Genomic DNA, 24,629 nt, shown 5'->3' with positions numbered 1-24,629 from the left:
CAAAAGACCCAAAGAAGACGTCTCTGTGGGAAACAGTTTTCTGTCAATTAACTCTAATCTGAATTAAAATGTTTTTTTTGTAAAATTCTTACATGATATATTTCTGTGCAGAACTGATAATGCTATCAAGAACCACTGGAATTCTACAATGCGTCGGAAGGTCGAGCAGGAAGGTTATCTGCAAGAGTCTTCTAAAGCCAGCCCGCCAACAGTGGCCACAAGTTTTCAGAAGAACAGTCATTTGATGGGTTTTGCTCATGCCCCACCTTCAGCTCATCTCCCTCCAGCTGGCCAGACTTCAGTTAACAATGATTATTCCTATTACCACATTTCTGAAGCGCAAAACGTAAGCCATTTCTGAGAATTTAGTTTACTGAAAGAGATGGTTATGTTAGCCCCAGGTAACAGTAATACCTCGCAGTCGCTGACTTTTCAAAGACCTTCCACAAAGGTGATCACCCCGCTTCAGAGCCTCGAGGTAGATAGGGGGAGGTATCCTTACCCCTGGTGTATGCCGGGAAGCCAGGATGTTAAGTAATCTGCAGAGGTGCACAGCTCGTAGGGCAGACTGCAGTCCAGGCTTTTGGATTCCAACTGAAGTGCTTCAGATCAGATTAGCTTTTGAATGTAAATCCACTTAACAAGTTCCTGCCGGAGAAGAATGGGGTCATGAAGATGCATTTGTGGGCTTTTGTTTTTCTCTTCCAAAATGAAAAGTGAATGTCATATTAAACTTAAAGCAGGGATCCTTTGACACTGAAATGCGGCAAGTTTGATTCTGTAAAGTTTGATTCTGGTAGTGATCTATCTAGGAGAAAAGTCTTAATTTGCTCCTTCCACGTGTGTTTACCTTCTCACTCCGAGTCAGGTGCAGTTCTGTGACACCACTCTCTGATGTCTTCTTTCGTCCTCCTTTGGATCAGTGTGATGCCTTCCTGATTGCCAGACATTTATATTTAGGGAAAGAAATGTCCAGAATGGGTGGGGAAAGAAAAATACGAAGCATAAAGAATAAAATCAGTGAACTTGAATCTTACAACTAACGGTAATAGATGGTGAAACTTAGCCAAGAATATGGAGCCCGTGTGCAAGTTATATTCAAATCATATTCCTGAATAGTTTTTATTCTTCTCTGTCTGTTCTATCATTCATTTGACTACAGACTTTCCAGAAAAGTCTCAGATGAGTGAACCATCATAGGCAGTTCTGTGCTCTTTACTATAACTAATAGTTATTCCAAGAAAAGTATTTCTATTATAAACAACTAAGTCATCAGTTTTTCCCATTACAGCTTCTTTCATACCTTCATGAATATATTTTAGGTTATATTTTTCATTGTGTTATTCTCTAATTAAGGGATGCTTTTGGTCAAGATCAACGAGCACTCCAAATCTCTTTACGTTGCGTAAGCTATTTATTTGGCTATTTTTAAAGGCCCGGCTAAAATTTCAAACTAGAGGGTTTTTTGTTGTGTTTCTTTTTTCCTCTGTGCATGTGTGAATTTTATTAGTACAGTATTTTTTTTCTCAATCCTAGAGGAAGCCAATTCCCCTGAAGCGTGTGTGACCATGAATGACTCGGCCTTTGTTTGTCTGCCTTTTTGATCTAGGTCTCCGGTCATGTCCCATATCCTGTAGCGTTACATGTAAATATAGTCAATGTCCCTCAGCCAGCTGCTGCAGCCATTCAGGTAAGATCATGTGAAGGACCATTTCGTAAAGAAACCCGTTGGCTGTTCAAAGCAACTTTTTCAAGACATGCTTTATTTCTTTCATGTAAATACTTATTTTCGCTTGACTGACTGATGTTAAAAAAAAAAAAAAGGGAGTAGCAGAGGGGTGGGTAGAGTTCTGGCCAGCAAGCTACCAATCTTCGCTTCTAGAGTTAAACCTGCTCAGGAATTCTCTGATTCTCTGATGTCATAAGTTGAACCAGCTCATCAGTCAGCACCCACTTGAGCCTCAGATTTCACATCGCTCCCTTAGGTGTGGAATGACACTCACAGAGCTTCGTGCCACATTTCGTTGGTGCCAGTCTCACGCTGAGGCTCATTGGGCTGTATGGCCCCTCATGACTGCGGGCCACAGCCATTGTATCTGCAGTAGCTTCAATCAGGCCCTTCTCTGTTTTTCTTCCTTTACTTTTAATTTCAGAGACACTATAATGATGAAGACCCTGAGAAAGAAAAGCGAATAAAGGAATTAGAATTGCTCCTAATGTCGACTGAGAATGAGCTCAAAGGACAGCAGGCGCTACCGGTAAGAAGGCAACCAGGTGCTTGAATGTGGGGAGAACTTCACCCCGGTGCCCTCCTGTCTCTTTTCCCTTCTCTTCTGAGTGTTACACTAATCAAGACTGTAGATCCATTAATGGTGTTTCAAAAAAAATTTTTAATGTTTATTTATTTTTGAGAGAGAGACAGAGAGTGAGTGGAGGAGGGGCAGGGAGAAAGAAAGAGACACAGAACCTGAAGCAGGCTCCAGGTTCTGAATTGTCAACACAGAACCCAACATGGGGCTGGAACTCACGAACCACTAGATCATGACCTGAGCTGAAGTCAGAGGCTTAACCCACTGAGCTGCCTAGATGCCCATTCATTAACACTGTTTGAACAGAAGTTGCTTGTAGTAAAATGCAGTCGGTATCACCATGTGTGTTCACTAAATTAAAAGTAGCCCTTTTGAGTGGCAATAGAAACACAATATCCACTTGTGATTGTCACCATCAATCTTCCTGTTTTTCCAGGACTGTTACTAATTCAAAGACCGACTAACAGATATAAATGAATGAAAATCTGCTTTTATTTACAGTTATGTATCTGTATGATACCTACTCATTTGATTTTTTCTTTTATTATTTTTCTTAACCTACATTTTCATACTTTCTAATTTCACATATGATTTGAAGCATGTTCAGTATATACCTGTGAAAAAGATACACGTCCTCTCTCTGTCAATAACACGGCTGCTCTCTTCTGTTTGCATGCATGAAAGCCGTGTGGACCATTACTGAATTTTGACATCTTTTTGGTGATTGGCCGCAAACTGAGAAATCAGCGTGTACTTTGTGACAGAGTTAGTTCAGCAACAAAGAGAATAAAAGAGATGTGATACCCAGTGGGTATTCTTAGGAATACATGTCTTTGGGGTTAAATCATAAGATGATTATGTGCATATGTTAGTTCGACCACTTTTTAACTCTAGCTCATGTTTTGCAATTTCTCTTGTTGCATGGTCATGCCGAAAGGAGACTTCTGTTAATTTGCCCTTCTGCTTTCCTAACCACGTTGATTTGACAGCCCTTCACTGCATCAGTGCAATCCGTAACATTAAAAAGGGATAGAAGCAATGAGAACATATGCAGAGAAAAGCAACTCTAACTCTCGAGTCCTCTGGCCTTTTTGTAGGTTAGAATGAGAACAGGACAATTCTTAGTTCACAGCAACCATGCGTGGTCCTTTTGGAGATGATGTTAAAGTAGACTTTTAAGATGGACCATGGGAGAGTGGCACTTGAGGACACAGTCTCTCTGTTGGCAGTTTTAGCAAAATGATGACAGTGAGGGTGTTCATATAGGTGACAGACTATGCCACTATTAAAAAGCAGGGTCTTGCATCGATAAAAGGAAACATCTTGACGACTGTTTCATAGGCGCAAGTTTTGGATGATGCAACTACTTTTATCTTTCCTCCAACAGCATCTGATACCTTGTGCAACTTCATTGCTAAGTTCCTTCTCCCTTTCTTCTCCCTACTCTTTCTTTATTCCCCCACCCCCCCCCCCTTAGACGCAGAACCACACATGCAGCTACCCCGGGTGGCACAGCACCACCATCGCTGACCACACCAGACCTCATGGAGACAGTGCACCTGTTTCCTGTTTGGAAGAGCACCACTCCACTCCCTCTCTGCCTGTGGATCCTGGCTCCCTACCTGAAGAAAGTGCCTCTCCAGCAAGGTGCATGATCGTCCACCAAGGCACCATTCTGGATAATGTTAAGAACCTCTTAGAATTTGCAGAAACACTTCAATTTATAGATTCTGTAAGTAGAATTGTTAAGGCAAGTGAATGTTTTTGATGGTGAATTAGGAAACCCAGTTCTCAAATTATTACCATTTTCTATGGCAAATAACATGTTATTAGCATGTATGAATGTAAAAGTATGATTTTAGCCTTTGTGTCTGTTTTTTCAAAGATCTGATTTCATAGGCTATGCAGATAAAAGGTGGCTTTTCACGCATTTCCTTCAAAATGCATACTTTTTAAAATAGTAAAGTTGATGACCTATAAGTAGATCTCGGGTTATGGAGTACTGTTTGAGTTATTTTTAACGTATTTGTTACTTTTTTGTGTTTCTTTAGAATTGTGCTTTGCTTTTGTTTTTAAGTTTTGTTTTCTAATTTTTTGAAGTTGATTTGTTTATTTTGAGAGAGAGAGAGAGAGAGAGCAGGGGAGGGGCAGAGAGAGAGAGGAAGAGAGAGAGTCCCAAGCAGACTCCATGCTGTCAGCACAGAACCCGATGCAGGGCTTGGACTCACGAACCATGAGATCATGACCTGAGCCAAAACCAAGAGTCGGATGCTTAACCGAATGAGCCACCCAGGCGCCCCTAGAATTGTGCTTTGCTTTTGGATCGCACATTAAGAATTATGTTTACTTAGACCTTTAAGCAGTCGTTCCGTGTATTTGAGTGGTAGCGAGTTCATTGCTGGTACCTGGCTCTCTTCACAAAACATTGATGATTGATTACCAGCCCCACTGGTTCACTGAGATAAACCATCTTCAGTGAAACAAACGTGAGGTTGGCACCTAAAAAGCAAATGTTCAGTTCATTTCCTTTGTTGCCAGTTGGTTAAAAAGCACTTACCTGCATATCCATCAAACGGGATGAACGTTGCCAAAATGTGCCATCTAGAAAAGGTTTTCTCTTTGCTTCGGATTGCATGCAAATGAGAGAATACCCGGAGGTCCCCGAAGCACACACGTAGGACCAGCCTGGAGGCCACATGGTAGACCTGCCGTGCGGTGTGCTGGAACGGTTGTTAATCCTGACGCTATTTCTCAAGAGGGCCAGGTGTTTTCTCTGCATTCGGTGTTCTTTCTCAGTACTGTGTTTCAGGTGATGGCACATATCATGCACACACCGTCTCAGAGTTCTGTGCCTCCCACATTGTTTCAGGATTCTTCATCATGGTGTGATCTCAGCAGTTTTGAATTCTTTGAAGAAGCAGAGTTTTCACCTAGCCAACATCATGCAGGCAGAGCCCTAAAGCTTCAGCAAAGAGAGGGCAGTCTGAATAGACCTGCAGGAGAGCCTAGCACAAGGGTGAACGCTCTCAAGTTGAGTGAGGGTTCACTTGACCCGCTCAAGCCCTTACCTCCTTCGAGGCACGGCACAGTTCCACTGGTCATCCTTCGAAAAAAGCGCGGCCAGGCAAGCCCCTTAGCCACTGGAGGCTCTAGCTCCTTCCTATTTGCTGGCGTCAGCAGCTCAACTCCCAAGCGTTCCCCTGTCAAAAGCCTACCCTTCTCCCCTTCACAGGTAGAGCATGATTTCTACACAGCTATTACTAATTTTCAACAGATACTCAAGCCTTCATAATCTAGAAACTAATCCTTTGGAACAAATGACTAATTACTGTTGCCCTCACTGATCTCGTTCCATCGTTGAATCTAGCTGTTGCCAAGTCATACTGCTTCCCAAAGTTTGAGCTGTCTGTAGGCTGACTGATCATTTTGTCATAATTCTCGCTCTTTCTTTTGGTGGTTTGAAACCTGGTTAGCTGCATGGGACGTGTTTTTATTTCCTTCAACACTAGAGTTTAACATTTCGGTCCCTTCCTTTTCTCCCCTCCCTTCCCTCTCCTTAAAAACTTTAGTAGATTTTCTTCCTATTTGTTCACTTATTACTTTGTGATTCACTGACCCAGGGGAGGAGGGAACCAAACTATATTTGGAGAGCATTTGTTTGAGTCGCAACCCGAAACTTTAAAGGTTCCGATCCATCCTTATGTGGAAAAGTTTTGGAAAAGCATAAGGAACAAATGCTTAAGGAAAGCAACTTCCGTTTTAATTTTAATTTCTCAACATTGGCTTTTTGAGTTGTGCCATAATATGCTATCAACCCAGTATTTGCCATAAATATCCTTTCATAGAATTTTTTTTAAGGCATGGAAATTATAATTCTTATCAGAGACTTGTATTCCTTAATTATGAGAATAATTGAAGTTAATAGTTAATTTGGCACTTTCAAACATTTTTCCAGTTATGTCTGTTGAATTTATTTTAAGGAGAGCTCTAAATATGAACAGATGAAGCACCTACCAAAATAATTATCTTGCTTTTTGCTTGTATCTTCCAAATTGTGTTCTGAAGAATATTAGTTCTACAAGACTTTAATAGATGGTCCAGAAAAAATGGAAGTATAGAAGTTTGGGAAACACTAAGTCAGAGTTAAAATTGGTCTCTTTACTACAGGACCTCTCAGAATTTTTAATGAATTGGTGTGCATTATGAATTTCAGGAGGAGATTATGATATATGTATGTATCCCAAATTTATTGTATCTTGGAACTTTTTGAGGAACACCTGCTATTTTCCCAGAATGATGGTGTTCTGAGAAACACAGCTTACTATCCAAGAATTTTCCACATAATGCAAATCTTCTATCATAATTCATGGATCATTAAAGAGAAAAAATAGCATGAAAGAAAAACAAGAATTACTTTCCAAAAAATCACCTTAATGCTTATAATCTTAATCAAGAGTGCATCTCATTCTCTTTAATGGCAAGTGGCACTTATTGAAAATTTTTTCTTAGGATTTTGCAAGTTTTTCAGCAATGACCCTAGATTTTATTTCTTGGAAATTTCATTCTGAACCTCGGGTGCTCAAATGAAATAAAACAACAATACCCTGTCCAATGCTATGTGCTTGTTAACATCTTTATTATTTTACATAGTGGGTCAGTAAAACATACTTGCTAGTTTTCATGGTGTGGTTTTTAAGTTGGGCTGAATAAAGAATCACTGTTTAATCTAAGTAATTTTTTTCCCTTTCTTCCCATATTTAGTTCTTAAACACTTCTGGTAACCATGAAAACTTAGACTTGGAAATGCCTTCTTTAACTTCTACCCCTCTCAGTGGTCACAAATTGACTGTTACAACACCATTTCATAGAGACCAGACTGTGAAAACTCAAAAGGAAAATACTATGTAAGTCCTTGGTTCAAGAATAAAATTATTTCCCCTCATTTACCTATATTTAATTAATGGAATACAGTCTCCAATGTCTGATCCATTTGCATGTACATAATTTTACTGATCTACCTGTAATGTACATAATCATGTATATTCCCACATTGAATATATCTGTCTTGCACATGTTACAACTACCTAGAGGTGGCGAGTCAGAGGATAAACTAGATTACTTTTTGTAGCTCACTTCAAAATGTTCTATACATACAGAGGTAGTCCTTATAATTTTTCTGTTCAGTTTTTCTGTTTGCTCAGTAAGGCTTTTCTTTCTTCACCGAAGACAAGATTTTCAACCTCCTTTGCTCTCTGATTACAAAATTCAGAATAACAGTGGTATGGTTCTGTACTTAGTTCATATTTTTTTAATCTTATGTTTCCTTTTTGAAATTTATCTGTTGGTAGGACTGCTTCTAAAATCCCCAGGGATATTATATGATCAGAAGCCAAGGAGTGATGCCTCCCACATATTCAATAAAGGGCTTAACCAATTCAAAGAAATGACAGAGAACATCAATAAAAAAATTCAGTCTTACTATTTCCTGTTACAATAAGTACCTTTTAAAAGGTGGTTTTCTATGTCTTCTGTGATGAGCCTGTTTTAATGAATAGATAAAATTTATTTGTAAATGACATCAAACCTTTACCATGTTTATGGCCATTAGAAAGACCTAGAGGCTCTCTGTGTGTCTTCAGAACCACTAAAGAAAGATGAAGAATATTTTAATGCTCTTAGTCTTGGGAATATAATACTTTTAAATATTTGGAAATATGTGATGTATATGTTATCTTTTTGTTAACAGTACACATATGATTAATTCACATATCCAAATGCATATCAATTATAGGGCTTATTCAGTATAAAAATATATTTGATAGGTAGAATGATGTAAAAGGGCTTATGTTCTTTCATATTGAACCAACCCTTGTTTTCCCTTTAAAGTTTTAGAACTCCAGCTATCAAAAGGTCAATCCTAGAAAGCTCTCCAAGAACTCCTACACCGTTCAAACATGCACTTGCAGCTCAAGAAATTAAATATGGTCCTCTGAAGATGCTAGTAAGTTTTGGCCAAGTTCTTGAGGTTAGCTGGTGTATTAATTACAGACAGAAATTTGCCTCTGATGCAAACATACCCGCTCTTCCTTGCAGCCTCAGACACCATCTCATCTAGTAGAAGACCTACAGGATGTGATCAAGCAGGAATCTGATGAATCTGGAATTGTTGCTGAGTTTCAAGAAAATGGGCCACCTTTACTGAAGAAGATCAAACAAGAGGTAAACATGAGATCCTTGGGATCAAGAAGGAACAAGATGTGAATCCTGCTCCCTCTGTTCCTTGTGGGCACGGAACGTTCCTTTATACGTCTGGCATCAGTACTGGGTAGCAGCACTGCTTTTCATACAAGGTTTGCCTGCAAGATGTGGTTAAGAGGTACTGCTAGACTGGGCACGTAACCTTTCATTTGGGAAGCCAAGCCACTTCTATCTACTTCATGTGTGAGCCGAAAACATGTTAGAGAGGATAAAGGAGAGAGAGGGAAGCAGCTTTTTACTGTACTGTTTTATCACTGATACACAGATGGATAGATAAATAATACACCGACTTTTAATTTTCAGATGTCATGGAGAATTGAAATTTATATTAAAACAATAGTATCTAACTTCCAGCATAAAAGAAAAACGCTGTAACTTGCAGGGATCCAAGTCTTAGCTTGGTGGCAAGAAGCATTTCCAGCAGGTAGATACCGTGCCTCTTGAATTTATTTTCATATTAGGATTAATATTTAAGAGACTGGCCAGAAATTTACTTTTTTTTTTAGCTTTATTGAGATATAATTGACAAAATTGTAAGACATTTAAAGTATACAACATGATGATTTGATATATGTATACATTGTGGAAGGATCACTGAGTCAATGGACATATCCATCACCTCACATGTTTATCTTTAACTTCTGCTCTCTTAGCAAATTTCAGTTCTACGGTACAACATTAGCCATGACAGTTCCCATGTTACACATTAGATCCTCAGATATTGCTCATCTTACAGAAATTTACCAACAAGTGCCAATGTTCCATGGGAAGTTCTAGTTCTAGAAACAACAAAGCACTTCCTGTTTGCTTTCAGGTGGAATCTCCAACGGATAAAGCAGGAAACTTCTTCTGCTCCAACCACTGGGAAGGGGAGAGTCTGAACACTCAGCTGTTCACACAGGCATCGCCTGTGGTGGATGTGCCAGTAAGTACACGCCCACGTTATGAGATGTTGGTGCCTCGCAGAATTCTCCATGTGGCATGTGAGGCTACTGTGGTTTTAGCACTATTTAATGCATCATATTTCTGAACATTCTCCATTACATGTTTATTTCCTTATGATTCCTCATGATCATTAATGTTGAATGTGGAAATTTTGTTTCTGTGTTGGAAATTCTTTTTCATCGCAGATTGTTTTCATTATTTATTTTCTTATGATTTGAGAGTCTTTGCCACTTAAAAAAATCCGTGGCATGAAAATATGTATTTCCGTGAAAACAGAATGTTAATCTTTGCATTTTCTTCTCCTTTGTTTATCTGTCTCCCAAATGTAGTATTTTCTCCTTGTTACGTAGTCTCCTGTTTGGTTTTGTGCAGCATCTAACATAATGCCCGTCAGCATCTATAGTAGATGCCCTTTATTGTTCCTATTATTGCATTACTTTGGTTGCCACCATTTTTTAAGATAAACTTTATTTTTTAGAGCAGTTTTGGGTTCATGGCAAAGTTGAGCAGAAGATAGAGATTTTCCACATACCCCTGTCCCCACACGTGCATAACCTTCTCCATTATCAACATTCTCCGCTAGAGTGGTACGTTTGTTACACTTGATGAACCAGCACTGCTGACCCTTTATCTCCCAAAGTTCATAGTTTATATTAGGGTTTGCTGTTGGTACTGTTCATTCTGTGGGTTCGGACAAATTTATGCCATGTATCCACCATTATAGTTTCGTACAGAGTAGCTTCACTGTCCTAAAATTTCTCTGTGGTCCACGTATTCATCCCTCCATCACTCCCCCACTCCCTCGCCAACCCCTGGAAGCCAGTGATCTTTTTACTATCTCTATAGTCTTGCCTTTTCCAAGACTTCATATAGTTAAAATCAAACAGTGTGGAGCCTTTTCACATTGGCTTCTTTCATTTAGTAATACGCAGTTTCCTCCATGTCTTGTCGTGGCTTGAGAGCTCCTTTCTTTTTAGCACTTAGTTACCACTAAGTAATTTTTTTTTAAGTGTTAAACTTTTTAAAAATTTTTAAATAATGCACGGCTGTCCTTCATGGAGAATCAGAGCTAATAACAATTGCTGATATTTATTCAGAATATACTAAGTGGTAGGTACTCTTCTAAACGCTTTAGATGCATTACTTCATTTAAACCCCACAACAGCCCTGCAAGGTTGGTAACATTATCATTACCATTATACCAACTGGGAAACAGGCACGGGAAGGCTTAGTCACTTACTTAAGACTACATAGCTAATAAGTGATGGTTCAGAGTTAGAACTCAGAAAGTCTAGTTCTAAATTGCATAGTTTAAAAAAAATTATTTGAAAAAAAGAGAGCAGGTGCATGAGTGGGGGAGGGGAAGAGAGAGGGGGAGAGAGGATCCAATGTAGGCCGCGCACTGCCAGGGAGGAGCCGAATGCAGGGGTAAAACTCACAAACTGTGAGATTGTGACCCAACCTGAAACCAAGAGTCAGATGCTTAACCAACTGAGCCACCCAGGCGCCCCTAAACTCCACACTTTTAACCATCATACTATACTGTCATTAATTGATAACTCTAAAATATTTCCATACCAATGTATAAAATAAATAGCTCTCTAACTAGAGCTTAGTAGATCTTTCATTTTCAAAAGTATGGATTTACCGATTCCTTTAGTAGGTATTTTCTGAGTGCCCATCTCCCACCTAGAACTATATTAGGACCCAAAGCTTTTTGTTGTAGTGGTGTTTGCCACAATGGGATTAGGGTGAGTACTAGCTAAGGCCTTCTCGGAGCTCGGTGAGAAGAGAATTTCTGGCAGATCCCTGCCTTTGTTCCTGCTCATACGTATCACTTCATAATAATCTCCTGTCTATGGTGTCAGAATGTGTCAGCTCTCATATTCTCCACTCTCATTTAAATTTCAAATTGTTCTTTCCCTTTAGAATATTCTTACAAGTTCCGTTTTAATGACGCCAGTATCAGAAGACGAAGACAATGTTCTCAAAGCATTTACAGTACCTAAAAACAGGTCCCTGACGAGTCCCTTGCAGGTAATTACTATTCCAACATTGGTGTCTTAAAAGCCATTCACTGAAACACTGTCATCTTGAGGGTTTTTTTTTTAAGACTTTAGATACAGATATAGATATAGCTTTTAAACAACTCTTGATGTCTAAAAATCTCCTAAAATTCCCTGTTGCCACTCATCTGAGACATACTAGAACATTTTATTAGAGCAGGTTTCCAAAGCATGATGAAGTGACACATTTCTTACTGTGACTGAGGGCAAGATCATGGGTTACATGTCTGTCAATATTTCTCTCTTCTCTCTTAAATAGTTTATACAAAGTTTATTGGTATAGTTTTCTTTTTATTTCCAACTTTTTATTTTTTACACTCAATTACTAAGCCATCAAAACTCAGGCACTGTTCGAATTTTGAATGAAGTTTGAAATTAGCTGGTTGGAAAAGAATTACAATGTATTTGACTATCAGAATAAGAAAGTCAGCTGCCAATGTTGTGTGGCTAATCTGCAGTTGACCATCTGCTGCTGGGTTTTAATATCAAAAGAGATTTCCCTTGTAACTCTGAAGTACGTGTATGTTGATGAAATACAGCAAATTCCAGATTAATCCTGAGCCAAATGTAAATAAGAATGCAAATTTACTCCCCTAAATTATTTAAAGCGGTTCCCAACATTAAATAGCCCGATATCCAGCCACCTGCAGAGCTCACCTCCCCCACCACCCCTTTGAGCTACACCCAGAGAAACTGCATAAACCCTGGAGCATAAAGAGAACCTGGAGTCTGAAGGGGAAAGTGCTGTTTGTACTAAGAGTTAAAGGCGCTGAACTAGGTTGGCTTGCTTTGAGAACTGCTCTCTTTTCTTTTCTTTTTTTTTTCTTTTTCTTTTCTCTTTTAAGGGCTTCCCCATCATTGTGGTAGGGTTTCTCTCTGCAAATTGTGAGAATCTTAAAACTTCCCCATTTTAAGTATTTTTGATATCTGGCATTATAGTTTTTAACTAATGCAAATGTAGCTGGAAGGGCTATAGGCAGGCACATCTTGTTTCTTAATTCAATGAGGTTGCTTTCCTGTTGCTTCTCTCTGGTCCAGCTACTTTGGTGAGAGGTGATGGTTGACTGGAGTGTAGGACACAGAAGAGGGAAAGCCAGTGCCTGGGGTGGGGGATTCTGGAGTGTTCTTGAGTTAGTCAGGGTTGGGTAGGCCACCTGTGGAAAGACTCAGAGTATCACCAAGAATTGGGACAGGAGGAAGAGAACGAATTCCACCAAGGCCGAAGGGAGACACAGAAAGCAGATTAGAAGCATGTCAAGGCAAGGGTCAGCTCCTTCAAAATTTTACCTTGCATTGATCCTGGCTCCAAAAAGGCCATGCTTTCTTTGTTTTTCTTTCCTTCTTCCTTTCCTAAAAACTTGGCCCTTGGTTTCCAGAACACAGAATTTGATTATTGCTGTTAGTACAGTAAGCTAGAGTAAACCTTACATATATTTTATAACCTAGTTTGGGATTCAACCTATGTAAGTTGTCTAATTTTTTATCTTAAAGTTTTTAGTGCTATTGCATTTCATAAAAATGATCAGTATGGAACTATATTCTCAGCATATTCATATATTACTTAATGGAAATAGTAGTTATCTTTGAAACTGAAAATTAAGTAGTAGCCCTGTTTTATTAATCTGTATTTTCTACCATATAAAGGAGTCATATTTGGTACTCTACAGATTCTAATATCTGTATATTGGGATTAAGCCATTCACATACATCATGCTGTGAAGGCAATACTCGTCAATTCCATTAAATGGAGTAATTGAGATCCAAAAATTAATTTTAGAGTCAGTGCTTCTGTCTGTACTATAGGGCTTATTGATTTACACTGCTTAAATATATCTTACTATTCTGCTACAATAGATAACTAATTCATTTTAAGAAATCCTCATTAAATGAATTAATAGTACACACACACCACATATTTCCATTGTTTTGTGTCATGGAGATCTAGCTTCTTAGGTCATAGAAGTATGTGATTTCTAAAATGTTTTAAATTCTGTGATAAATATTGGAAAATTGATCAAGTGAATCTAAATATTTAAACAGATGCTGTTTATATTTCATATAATCCTGATTCAACAATATTTACATAGGTGTTTATGTGATTTGTTAATTTTGTTTAGAAGTTTTGCTTTATCATATATTTCCATTGGTAATTCGATTTGACCTAATCAGGCAGATTTCTCATTTCTCATGAAATTTCTCATACTCTCACGAACAGTATTATTGAACAGATGCATTTCTTACATGATCTGGCTATTCAACTTAAGAGTACTTAAGTAACCTATCACTTTTGTACTTCGTACTTAAATGTTGAATGGGATTTTAGCCATTCTAGATAGTTTTATCATAGTGCTTTTAATTAAAACAACTAAATATAATTCATAAAATATTTTTAAATTTTGATACTTCTTTTTTTTAAATGTTTATTTATTTATTTATTTATTTATTTATTTATTTAGAGAGTAGGGGAGGGGCAGAGAGAGAGAGAGAGAGAGAGAGAGAAAATCCCAAGCAGGCTCTGTGCTGTCAGCACAGAGCCCAGCCTGGGGCTCAAACTCATGAACTATGAGATTATGACCTGAGCTGAAATCAGGAGTTGAACACTTAACTGACTGAGCCACCCAGGTGCCCCCAAATTTTGATACTTCTAAAATATAAAATACCTGCCACTTGTATAGGGCAGTTGGATTGTCTATCCATCCAATAGTCTAAATAACTTAGGTATAAGAACAGTTTATTGAAGACTAGTAATTCTGTGTTCTGTCATTTCAGTGTTAATCATCCCTGGCTTAATTATGACAATCACGCTTTAGACAGAGCAATTACTATTTTTGAGGCCAATATACTGGAGCTGCACAATTCTAGCTTCTGATGTACATAGAAATGCACATGCTTATACATAAATATGTGTAAATTACATTTAATATTTTACAAATTAATTAATTAATTAATACAAATGCAAGAAGCTATGAATTGGCATTTTATTTTGACAAATTTCAAACATACATAGAAGTATAGAAAATATTCTGTGATTTAGATTTAACCATTATTTACATTTTGCCATATTTACTTCATCTATTTTTATGAGGCATGTTAAAATTCCAGACAGTATGACATTTATTCACATATGTACTTCCAGATGTATCTCCAAAAATAAAGTTGTTTTCATATATAACTGTCATCACACATTGTTATTTATAATAATTCTTTAATATGCTAATTCTCAGTCTGTATTTAAGTTTCCCCATTAATTCAAAAAAGAATCCTTTTATTATCTGGTCAGATTGAAACAATTTCACATATTGCATTTTTTAAAAATGTCTATTTATTCTGGGGGGAGAGAGGGCAGAGAGAGAGAGGAAGAGAGAATCCCAAGCAGACTGCATGCTGTCAGCTCAGTCTTACAAACCGTGAGATCATGACCTGAGCCAAAATCAAGACTTGGACACTTAATAACTGACCCCACCCAGGCGCCCCATTCACATTGCTTTTTGTCTCTTAAATCTCTTTTAATCTCAGACCAATGCTGTCCAATAGAACTTCTGCAGTGATTTAAATGCCCAGTATGCTCCTGTCCAATGTGATAGCCAGAATTTTCAGTTTTATTTAATTTATTCTGTTTTTACTTAATAGGCACATTTCCTTCCTCTTTTCCTGGAATTAACCATTTCCCCAAAGAGTTCTGATCCTTTCTGTGGGAAACGGTACATAGAGACCAGAATCAGGGTGCTAAATACATCCATGTGTTGTGTGGGTTTTCTTTGAGAAATAATGAATTTTAGTAACTCAGAACTCTGAGTTACAGTTAAATTATAAGGCTTACGTAGAGGCTATATTAGCCATTATGCACAAATAATGTTCTATTTGTTTTTAAAATGATTTATGCTAATCTCTTTCCAAAAGGAATTTGTAGCAGCTGCACAATCTTATAATTGTTGGATGTCTTCTTCTTGTTTCAAAGGTGCTTTAATTTTAAATTGTAACAGTAAACAGGGATTCTTATAATAAAAATGTTCTGAGACATTTTTGATATTTGTGTCTTTCATGTAGCTCAAAATATGCTGAGATTTTCACATTGGGCCATTGTACCATTTTTCCTATATTGTGTAGGGGTAGAGGATGGAGTCTAGAAAATTATCAGATTATCAAGTTTAGGGAAATAAAATCCAGCTTAGAAAACTTGCAGTTTGGGACAGGAAAGAGATTCATGGTGGAACACGATTCTGAAGTTACCCTGAGAGAGCCCGAGGCAGACGCACACATCCACACACACCCACACAAAGCTCCCTCTTCTGCAAGGAGAAAAGTGCTGCCTATTTTCTTCAGCATGCTTTCCATTTGCTTTCCATTTTGAAATAAATACATTATGCTAATAAACATTTCTTGAGGTAGACATTTCCATTGGCAGATTCGAAACTGTACTTAAGTTGTAAGCCTACTGAACTTCTGTATTTTTCTCTTAAATTATAATTTCCTTTTATTCCTATTTAAGACCCGAGTGTAAAAGATGTATTCATATGCTCTCTTTACTCACTCACTTTCCTCTTTTTTGTAACCACAGAATGACAGCCTTAAATTTTAATTTCCTGGCTTGGCTTGTCATGGCCTTACTTTTGTAAAACAGTGAGTTTAATTTAAGTGAATTTCTTAAGCTATTATTATTTAAACACATTTGCACAACATCAAAGAATCTTAAAATATTATTGCAAGCAAACAAAACTCACTTTTTCAATTCCATGTGGTTTTGATTGCTCCTATCTTTATGTGAATTGTTAATGAAAAAATTTTTTTAAATAGGGCAAACCCTTTTGGTTTGATCAGCATTGCTGAAGAGCACAAGAAACTAACACGCAGGCAAGAGAAATCTGGGTTCTACTCTAGAGTCCACCATTTTCAGATTGCATGATCTTAATTCATTAACCTCTTCAGGACAACATGTTCTCATCTATAAATTGAGGACTGTAGTATAGTATTGTCCTCCTCTCATCATACAAGGCTGGTAGGAAGTGGAAATGGATATAATATTGGTTTCAAAATGGCAGCACAGTTGTCCATATACATTGGTGGTATCTATTATTAGGCAAAAGCTGTGCGCAGTCTCTCAGAAAGGAGGCCTCATCTTTGGCCAAGTCTTCTTGCCCTGTGGTGTGCTATTTCCTCTAGCACGTTCTTTCTCATTCCTTGTTCCACTCTCACAGAAGTGTGTCAGTGGGTCACCCGAAGAGATGGCTGACTCAACTGATGCCTGAAATAAAGGTAGTCAGATCTCTGATGGAGATGAAACATCTGGTTGATTGGTTTTCTCTATTTTTCTGCTACTTGTGTTGGCATGTCAACAGACATGGAAACCATCTGTCTACATGTGACATCTGTCTTTCTGGGCATTTCTTAATGTAGTGTGCTGTTGTTGACCTGCTTTCCTGGATACCCCTGGACTCATTTGGTTCTCCCTTTGGGCCACTGTTTTCCACCTGCCCCAGCAAGAATTCACGTAGCCGTTGGTAGTATTTCAGCGACCTGCTTTCAATATATGTTATAAATTAAGCAAGTTTGCTGTGTACAGCTTTTGGGTCGTAATAGGAAAGGCCGAATGAGGGAAGAAAATATATCAAGGTCAAATTCAGAGTGCCCTGCCCCAGACATTACAAGATGTAGATTTTTTGTTTGGTTCGCCTTGGAAAACGCTATGATACTGACTCTTCCATGGGACAGCAAAGAGAGAATTGCTTTAGAGAAATTTGGCACTCGTCTTAATCTTAATAGTCTGAACTAATGTATCACTAAGGAAAGAACTATTTTCTTCAAAAATTGTGACACCCTAGGTTATGCGACATAAACTGTATGTAAAGTCTGTAAACATGTGAGATGAAGAGACCCTCGGAGACATCTAGGACAAACTCCGGACTGGGGAAAGTCTGTCCACATTAGCAATAGTTAACTTAGGCTTGGGTGGGAGGTAGAGGCACTGGTGGATAGGGTAACCTCCAGTCACCGTCTGGACCTTTAATTCTCTAGCTTTTAAGGCTCTTTTCTATGACAAGTTGAAAATCCCGAAATTGGGGGCATTCCACTGTTTTGTGCAGACATAGGGAAGCAGTCGTGCATGAGAAAAGTTGGGTAGCCATAGACCTTGCCTTACATTTCTTCTCAGGTTTATCTCTGACTTTTAAGATACAGCAGCTTTCAAGATTTTTGCATTATCTCTTATAATTGATACATTTTTAGAAGATGCTCTTTGGGGAATGAATTCTGACTTTTAGAATTTTAGTCCAGAGTAAGCATTTTCTTCAGGTGAGTTAAATAGAATAATCAGATAATTTTTATCCTTATTCTTTAGGACACCGTTCGTATCTGTTTATTATTTAAAAACAGACCAAAAGAAAAATCCAATGCCATCTCACGAGTTGCTCTGGTTTTACAAAATCATTTTTTATGACTTATGCAAATTTTTTATTAGGTCTGCAAATTGTAAAACGCATACCTTGCCAAGGTTTTTGACATGAGCAGCTATTGTGTGAAGCTGCAGTATAATATAATAATAACAGCAGTTGTTCAGCATGATAAAAAAAAAAAACTATATTCCAAATGAAAATGTGAAGATAATCTAATTCTGACAGAACACCACCTGTGGACATGGTCTTGACTCATTTTATTTCTTCTGTTTTCCACAAAGGATCCCAGTATTTGTTTAAAGTGCCCTAGCAGGATATCCCCTTTAAAGCTTTGACAGTCTGTTTGCAGTTCACTTCTGCCCGGGAGCAATTAAAGGCACATTACAGGATAAACAAGGTGACTGTCAGGTGAGAGGAGGAGAATGTTCCCTAGGATTATTAATGTTGAAATGAATTAGGGTAGAGTGACAGGTCTGCATTCACATAAGAATTCATGGACAGAAATCCATAATTCTTATCAGTTCTTTAGTGTAAATGAAACTAAAATTTAGGAAGGAATAGAGAGGCACAAAGATAACAGATGACAGTATTAAAAAATATTCTTCTAGCACAAAGACATTTAATCCCCCTTTGTCAAAACTATTCTGTCTGCTTGAAAAGTTGGCCAATGGCCCCAGGGTTTCAAGGTAAGGAGAGAGAAGGAAATAGCAAAAGAGGAGGCCGCTGTCATTTCAGCTGTTGGACCTGAACACTTCTTTTCATACCTGAGTCCTTGACCTTCTGCTCTGCCTCAACTCTCACCCTATAGGTCTGTGTCTGTTCTGACTGGATTTTTCTTCATTGTTGCAAGGAGTACTCACAGAGTGCAGAAAAGGAGCTGGCACACAATGACTACTGGGTCCTGGCATTTGTCCACGCTGGGAGGTTCAGGTCTTCCAAGGGGCTTGCCCTCCTGAGACTCTGAGCTCCAAGGCTTATATGCCCCCGGGATGGTCCATTTTCTGGAATTCGATGTGTTTCTTGGAAAAATCCAGTCTTGGCTGAGGAAAAGTTGACTGTTTGAAAAGTTTCCTCAAAAGACTAATTAAAAATGTATGATTTAAAAAAAAAATACTGATCTTGTGTTGAATATCTGGCCCTGGAGAAAGAGGCAAACATGAATAAAGTGGTGGGCCATGTGGGCCATCCAGTAAGAACACGGTCAAATTTCAAGTTGAGAATATATGAAACTGATAATACTCAGTATTTGGTTCTCCTGAACAGATTCTGGGAATCCTGCATTAACTTAAGTACTGTATGGCCAAGGATCAGAATTTGACTTTTACCAAGAGACATGGTATTGTATTCACACGAGATTGTTTTCACATAGTATTTTAAGATACTTGATTTACGCATTTCGAAAATTAAGTTTGCATTAATTGAAGCACCACTAAAGTAGAAGAATTCTTAACCAGAGGAAAATAGAAACGTTTGTCCTTTCTTCTCATTTTTTTCTCCAACCTCAACTTACATTCTCCTTTCCACTCCATTCATTCGCATGTGTTCTCTCAAAATATGTATTTTGGGGTTTTGTATGTATCTTTATGTAATTTGGATTTGCATATAAGATATTAGTATACGAAGATACTTCCTTCTGCTGTTTCTTTACTTGTTTTTTAATTTATTTTTTTTACTTGAGGTGGGGGGTAGGGGCAGAGGGAGAGAGAGAATCCCAAGCAGGCTCCACGCTCAGTATGGGGCCCAACACAGAGCTTGATCTCACAACCCTGGGATCATGACCCGAGCTGAAATCAAGAGTTGGATGCTCAACCGACTGAGCCACCCAGGCGCCCCTTTACTCACCTGTTTTTTTAGATCCATGCACTTTGTTCTGTGTGCATCATCGGTTCTGAGCACTGCACAGTACTTCATGTAGACATCTGCCATATTTACCTGTTCACTCTTGAGTAGTGATATGTCACAGTGCTACAGGGACTCCAGATGCAAGCTCAGTAATTGAAACGGTAGCATCAGCTTTTTCCTTTTTTTAATTGGGTGTCATGTGTCAATTGGGTGTTTCAGTGCTGCACCGAAAATTTAGCAAAAACACGTAGGCAGCCAACTCAACTGAAATATGAACTCTGTATGGGCAGATATACACTAGAGAAATATGTACCTTTAGTCCACTTGCTTGAACCTAGAGAAACATCATTTATTCAGAACTATTTCAAAGACCCTGGTGATTTTGTCTAGGAAAAGATTAAATGTGACCCAGTGGCAGAAGTCTGCTCCAAAAAAAAAAAAACACCTGTCATCTTTGTGATACACAGCTCCAGGAAAATATTATAATAATCCATCTTGCTATGTAGTATTTCAAGTTATGTGTTGAACCTCTGAGCCTTCAGAGCAAACATATGTAAACTTGGACAACTTTGCCTTGGTGGTGAGACAGCATGGCAGACCGGGCAGAAGCCGGGAAAGCCGGTTTGCGTCCTCTGAAAGCTCACAATTTAGAAACATGGCACCGTAAGCCTTATGTCACTGCAACTTTGTTCCAGCCACTAGGCTGGGAAACCCCATCACCAGACAAATACCACATTCATTCAGAATTACTCCTGTTTGCTACAAAGTCTGATGACCTCGACTCCCCCTGCCCATCTAAATGCTTCTTCCTGCAATCCCAAGTCCACTGAGCCGCCCCCACTGTTTTCCACTGTGGAGGATGCTCATGGAAGCAGCATCTTACCCTCAGTAGGGACTTGCTTCATCACTTCTTAGCTGGGTGTCCTTGAGGATGTTGCCTAAATTCTCTCTTCCTTTAAAATTGGCCGGTGTGTAGATCAGGTGCACTGACTCCCACCTGTGCCCCAGGTATTTTGTGTAAGAATTAAATGAGATAAAACCTGTGAGACACTGGGCAGCATGGGTGGCACTTGCTAAATGTTGCACTTGACCCACTATATCTCTTTCTGTCTCGCGGTCCCTCCCACAAGCAACGTACAGATTGCAGCTTCCTGGTTCTTTTGTGCTCTCTCTCCACCCAGGTACACTCCTTCTTTCTCACTGGTCCATATAAATCCGCCTTTTCTCGGGGCGCCTGGGTGACTCAGTCGGTTAAGCATCCGACTCTTGATCTGAGCTCAGGTCGTGATCTCACGGTTCCTGGGATCGAGCCCCACGTCGGGCTCTGCGCTGACAGCACGGAGCCTGCTTGGGATTCTCTCTTTCCCTCTCTCTCTGTCCCTCCCCAGCTGGCGTTCTCTCTCTCGCTCGCTCAAAATAAATAAATAAACTTTAAAACATGAATAAATGAATCTGCCTTTTCTTGCCATTTCCCAGGCAATTCCTCGTGGTGCCACCCTCTCTTCACCTGGGCGGGGCACCACCAACGTCTTACCCTGCCCATTACTACTCCTCCTGTTCCACACCTGTTCACTCTGTCCCCTAAAGGACACTCTAGAGAGCAGAGAGGCCTTTCCTGTCTTCTTTTGTCCCATGGAAGAATCGCTCTTAGATGTCAATTCCAGGAATAGTTGCGCTTTGACTAAACCGCTGGTTTAGTTTTGAGCTTAGGGACCCCAAATCTTACATCTGCTTGAGTTTCTGTTTACCTCTGCGTTGACGGCTGGACAGCTCAGAGACCAGCTTGAGGCTTACACCCAGCTGGTGCGCTGTACTTCGTGACAAGTGTTTTACGTACAAATCTCACCCAGATCATCATGTTATTTATTTTTTCCCCGTTTCCCTGTGACCCTGCCTTGCCCACTGTTTAAACCCTGTTATCTTATATTTATATTGTAATTATTCTAAATCCTTTTGGGAACTACGTAGAGCATAAATAGCACATATTTCAGTGGGAAGCAGTATGGAGGGAAGGCAAGAGCCAGGGCTGTGCAGAAGACAAACCTGGGTGCAGAGCCTCTCCACCCCTCACCCTCAGCGAGGCTTTGGAGGGTTATCTCCACCCTGGGTTTCCATTTCCTGCCTGACTGAAGACAGAACGTACCTCCCCCTCAGGGGGGTGGTGCTGTGTAAATGAGATCATGACCGTGAAGTGCCAAACACTGGCTGCCTATTAGATACTAGTTCCATCTGTATCTTCCAGTGTGTCTATCCTGGTGAACAGGTATTTCTAAATTAATTGATACTTAATTGGTATCTACAAAATAGATGCCATGTTTAGTAGGTGTTAATTGATTCCAGCACCTCCAGGAGCTTCTTCACTCAGAGGACTGAAGCACTCACCAGTTTGCTTCATGAGACACATTAGGTACCTGGGGGAATTATGCTCCTTTCTGTCTCCAGCGTTGTAAAATCACCCAAGAGACAAAAGTGGGAAGTGTGCAGCCGTAGCTTATGGTATCGTTTGGAGTGGGGTTTTCTCTTAGCAATAAATGATTTCTGGCCCTTAATAGCACGTCCGAATGCTGGGGGGCAGAGGGTTAAGATTTTATCTGACAAAGGCTCCCTGGTAACTGCTCTTGCCATCCCGAGGTCAGAATTCTCTACGCTGGTTCTGCTGGGATCGGGAATCCTTTGTGGGCTCAAGTATGGGCTTCCTGTCTGACCTTGCCATTGCCCTCTTTTCCCCCCATTAGCCTTGTAGTGGTGCCTGGGAGACCGCATCCTGTGGAAAGACAGAAGATCAGATGACGGCTTCTGGTCAAGCTCGTAAATATGTGAATGCCTTCTCAACCCGGACTCTGGTCATGTGAGACGTTTCCAGACAAGCATTATGGTTTTCAGAACACTTCAAAAGTTGACTTGGGATGATATATCATTCCTTCACATGAAACTTTTCATGAATGGGAGAAGAACCTATTTTTGTTGTGGTACAACAGTTGAGAGCAGCACCAAGTGCATTTAGGTGGATGAAATCTTATGGGATTTCACCCAACTAAAAGGATTTTTTAAAATAAATAAATAAATAAATAAATAAATAAATAAATAACAGTCTTACCTAAATTATTAGGTAATGAATTGTAGTCAGTTGTTAATATCTTAATGCAGATTTTTTTAAACATAAAATGATTTATCTGTATTTTAGAGGATCCCACAGACCAGTATTTTTTTCCTGTGATGGGGTTTTTGAAATTTTTACACAAAAAAAAAGGTACTCCAATATTTCACTTTTCTCAATCACTAAACACAATGCATTACTATAAATGTTGACTTAATACCATGGGATTATTAATCAAGATTGTAAATGCTCATTTATGGTTAATAACATTGGAGGTACATTTATTGTACTAAACCATTTTATGAGTTTTTTTTGTTGTTGTCAGCTTGCTTTAAAAATTATTACTGTGTGAAATAGTTTTATAAAAAATTATATTTTTATTCAGTAATTTAATTTTGTAAATGCCAAATGAAAAATGTGTTTTGCTGCTATGGTCTTAGCCTGTAGACGTGCTGCTAGTATCAGAGGGGCAGTAGAGCTTTGGACGGAAAGAAAAGAAACCTGGTGTTAGGTAATTGACTATGCACTAGTATTTCAGACTTGTTAATTTTTTATATATATATATGTACTTTTTTTTCCTTTTGTAATACCTTGGAAAACTGGTTTGGGAGATTTTGCATTTGTTGATGTCATTGGTTTTTTTTGTTTTTTTTTTTTGGTTTTTTGTTTTTTTTTTATTATTTTTTTTTTTTGGTTATTGTTGGTTTAGAAGAACTCGCATTGCACTTCTTTACTTCTTTTTTGGGAGATCTGTGTTGTTGATGTTCTGTGTTTTGTTTTGAGTTCAGCCTAACTGTTCTTTAATTCAGGGGTTATGTGTTTGATCAGCGTCCCCCATGGTTTCCAAGTGTAAGGTCTCAGAACTGCCGCACAGAACCTGTGTTCGCAGCTGGGGTCGAGAGCCTGGGGTCTATAGCCAGTTGCTGCCTTAAGAACATTTGGTGCAAGATGGCCGGCACTGAACTTTGATATGACAGTGTACTTACTGCCTTGTAGAGAAATAAAGCTGTGCCCTTATTTTACTTACTTCTGGCTTCTCTCTTGTGATTGTGGACGATAGTTATACTTTTAAGGAAATGGAGCGAACCCAAAGCACTTTCTTAGGTTAATAATTTGTGCACCATCTGAACCTCAAGTGAAGAAGCCAAGAAAGAAGAACAAGCAAACCAAGTTCAGTAGTTTAGAAAATCATCACGTGCAGAGTGACAGCTGGGAGGAATCTTGCAGAATGTATTAAGGTTCCAGCAGCATGTGCACTGGGATAATGAGGACTGGTACCACAGATGTGGGTGGGGATAGGAGGACACGGGGTTGGTGCATGCACCTGGGTGGGTAGAGGCCTGAAGGACACTGTCACCTGGAGAGGGGCAGTCACGGAAAGCAGGAGCCCTAGAGAAGAGTCATGACCTTTGAAGACCTCACAGGGAGAGTGCCGAGGGCAATGCTTGACTTTACTTCCATCCCTTCCATCTCTGTCAAGGGTCCTCGTCCACAGAACCAACCAGAAGCTAGAAGGCAAGGGAGCACTTGGATGTAAGGTCAGTCAGCCTCCGAGGACAGAGCCCAAGAACATTGACCTGCTGGGGCAAGGGTAGGGCATTCCAGCTGAGTCACCCATTCGTTTCACCTCCCTGTGTTACAGATGAACCTCTGCTGGCCTCCCTCTCTGCTCACCCTTCTTTTTCCTGTGCTACAATAGCCCTCTCACCTGGACGTCTTACAA

The 24,629-nt window shown here is 39.3% G+C and overlaps 1 protein-coding gene across 2 annotated transcripts in view; it reads left to right on the top strand.

Moving 5' to 3' along the window:
* The window catches only part of MYB (MYB proto-oncogene, transcription factor), a 33,620-nt gene extending 10,368 nt beyond the window's left edge, over positions 1–23,252 (top strand). Inside the window, exons 6-16 of one of the 2 annotated variants that reach the window (XM_047102842.1) lie at positions 112–346; positions 1,610–1,690; positions 2,154–2,258; positions 3,787–4,041; positions 5,179–5,541; positions 7,071–7,213; positions 8,196–8,310; positions 8,403–8,528; positions 9,382–9,492; positions 11,442–11,549; positions 22,545–23,252. In XM_047102842.1, coding sequence (XP_046958798.1) covers positions 112–346; positions 1,610–1,690; positions 2,154–2,258; positions 3,787–4,041; positions 5,179–5,541; positions 7,071–7,213; positions 8,196–8,310; positions 8,403–8,528; positions 9,382–9,492; positions 11,442–11,549; positions 22,545–22,661 — 1,759 coding nt within the window. In that variant the 3' untranslated portion in view covers positions 22,662–23,252. The remainder of the gene's footprint in view (positions 1–111; positions 347–1,609; positions 1,691–2,153; positions 2,259–3,786; positions 4,042–5,178; positions 5,542–7,070; positions 7,214–8,195; positions 8,311–8,402; positions 8,529–9,381; positions 9,493–11,441; positions 11,550–22,544) is intronic. The other variant, XM_047102841.1, reaches the window with a different exon arrangement.
* The last annotated feature ends 1,377 nt before the right edge of the window (positions 23,253–24,629 follow it).

Source organism: Lynx rufus, unplaced genomic scaffold (genome assembly GCF_022079265.1).
Source record: "Lynx rufus isolate CCGP_SWC_20201006 ecotype Redwood Valley unplaced genomic scaffold, mLynRuf1.p SCAF_6, whole genome shotgun sequence".
NCBI lineage: Eukaryota > Metazoa > Chordata > Mammalia > Carnivora > Felidae > Lynx > Lynx rufus.
The sequence above is the reverse complement of the archived record's forward strand: the minus strand, read 5'-3'. Positions and strand labels throughout refer to the sequence as shown.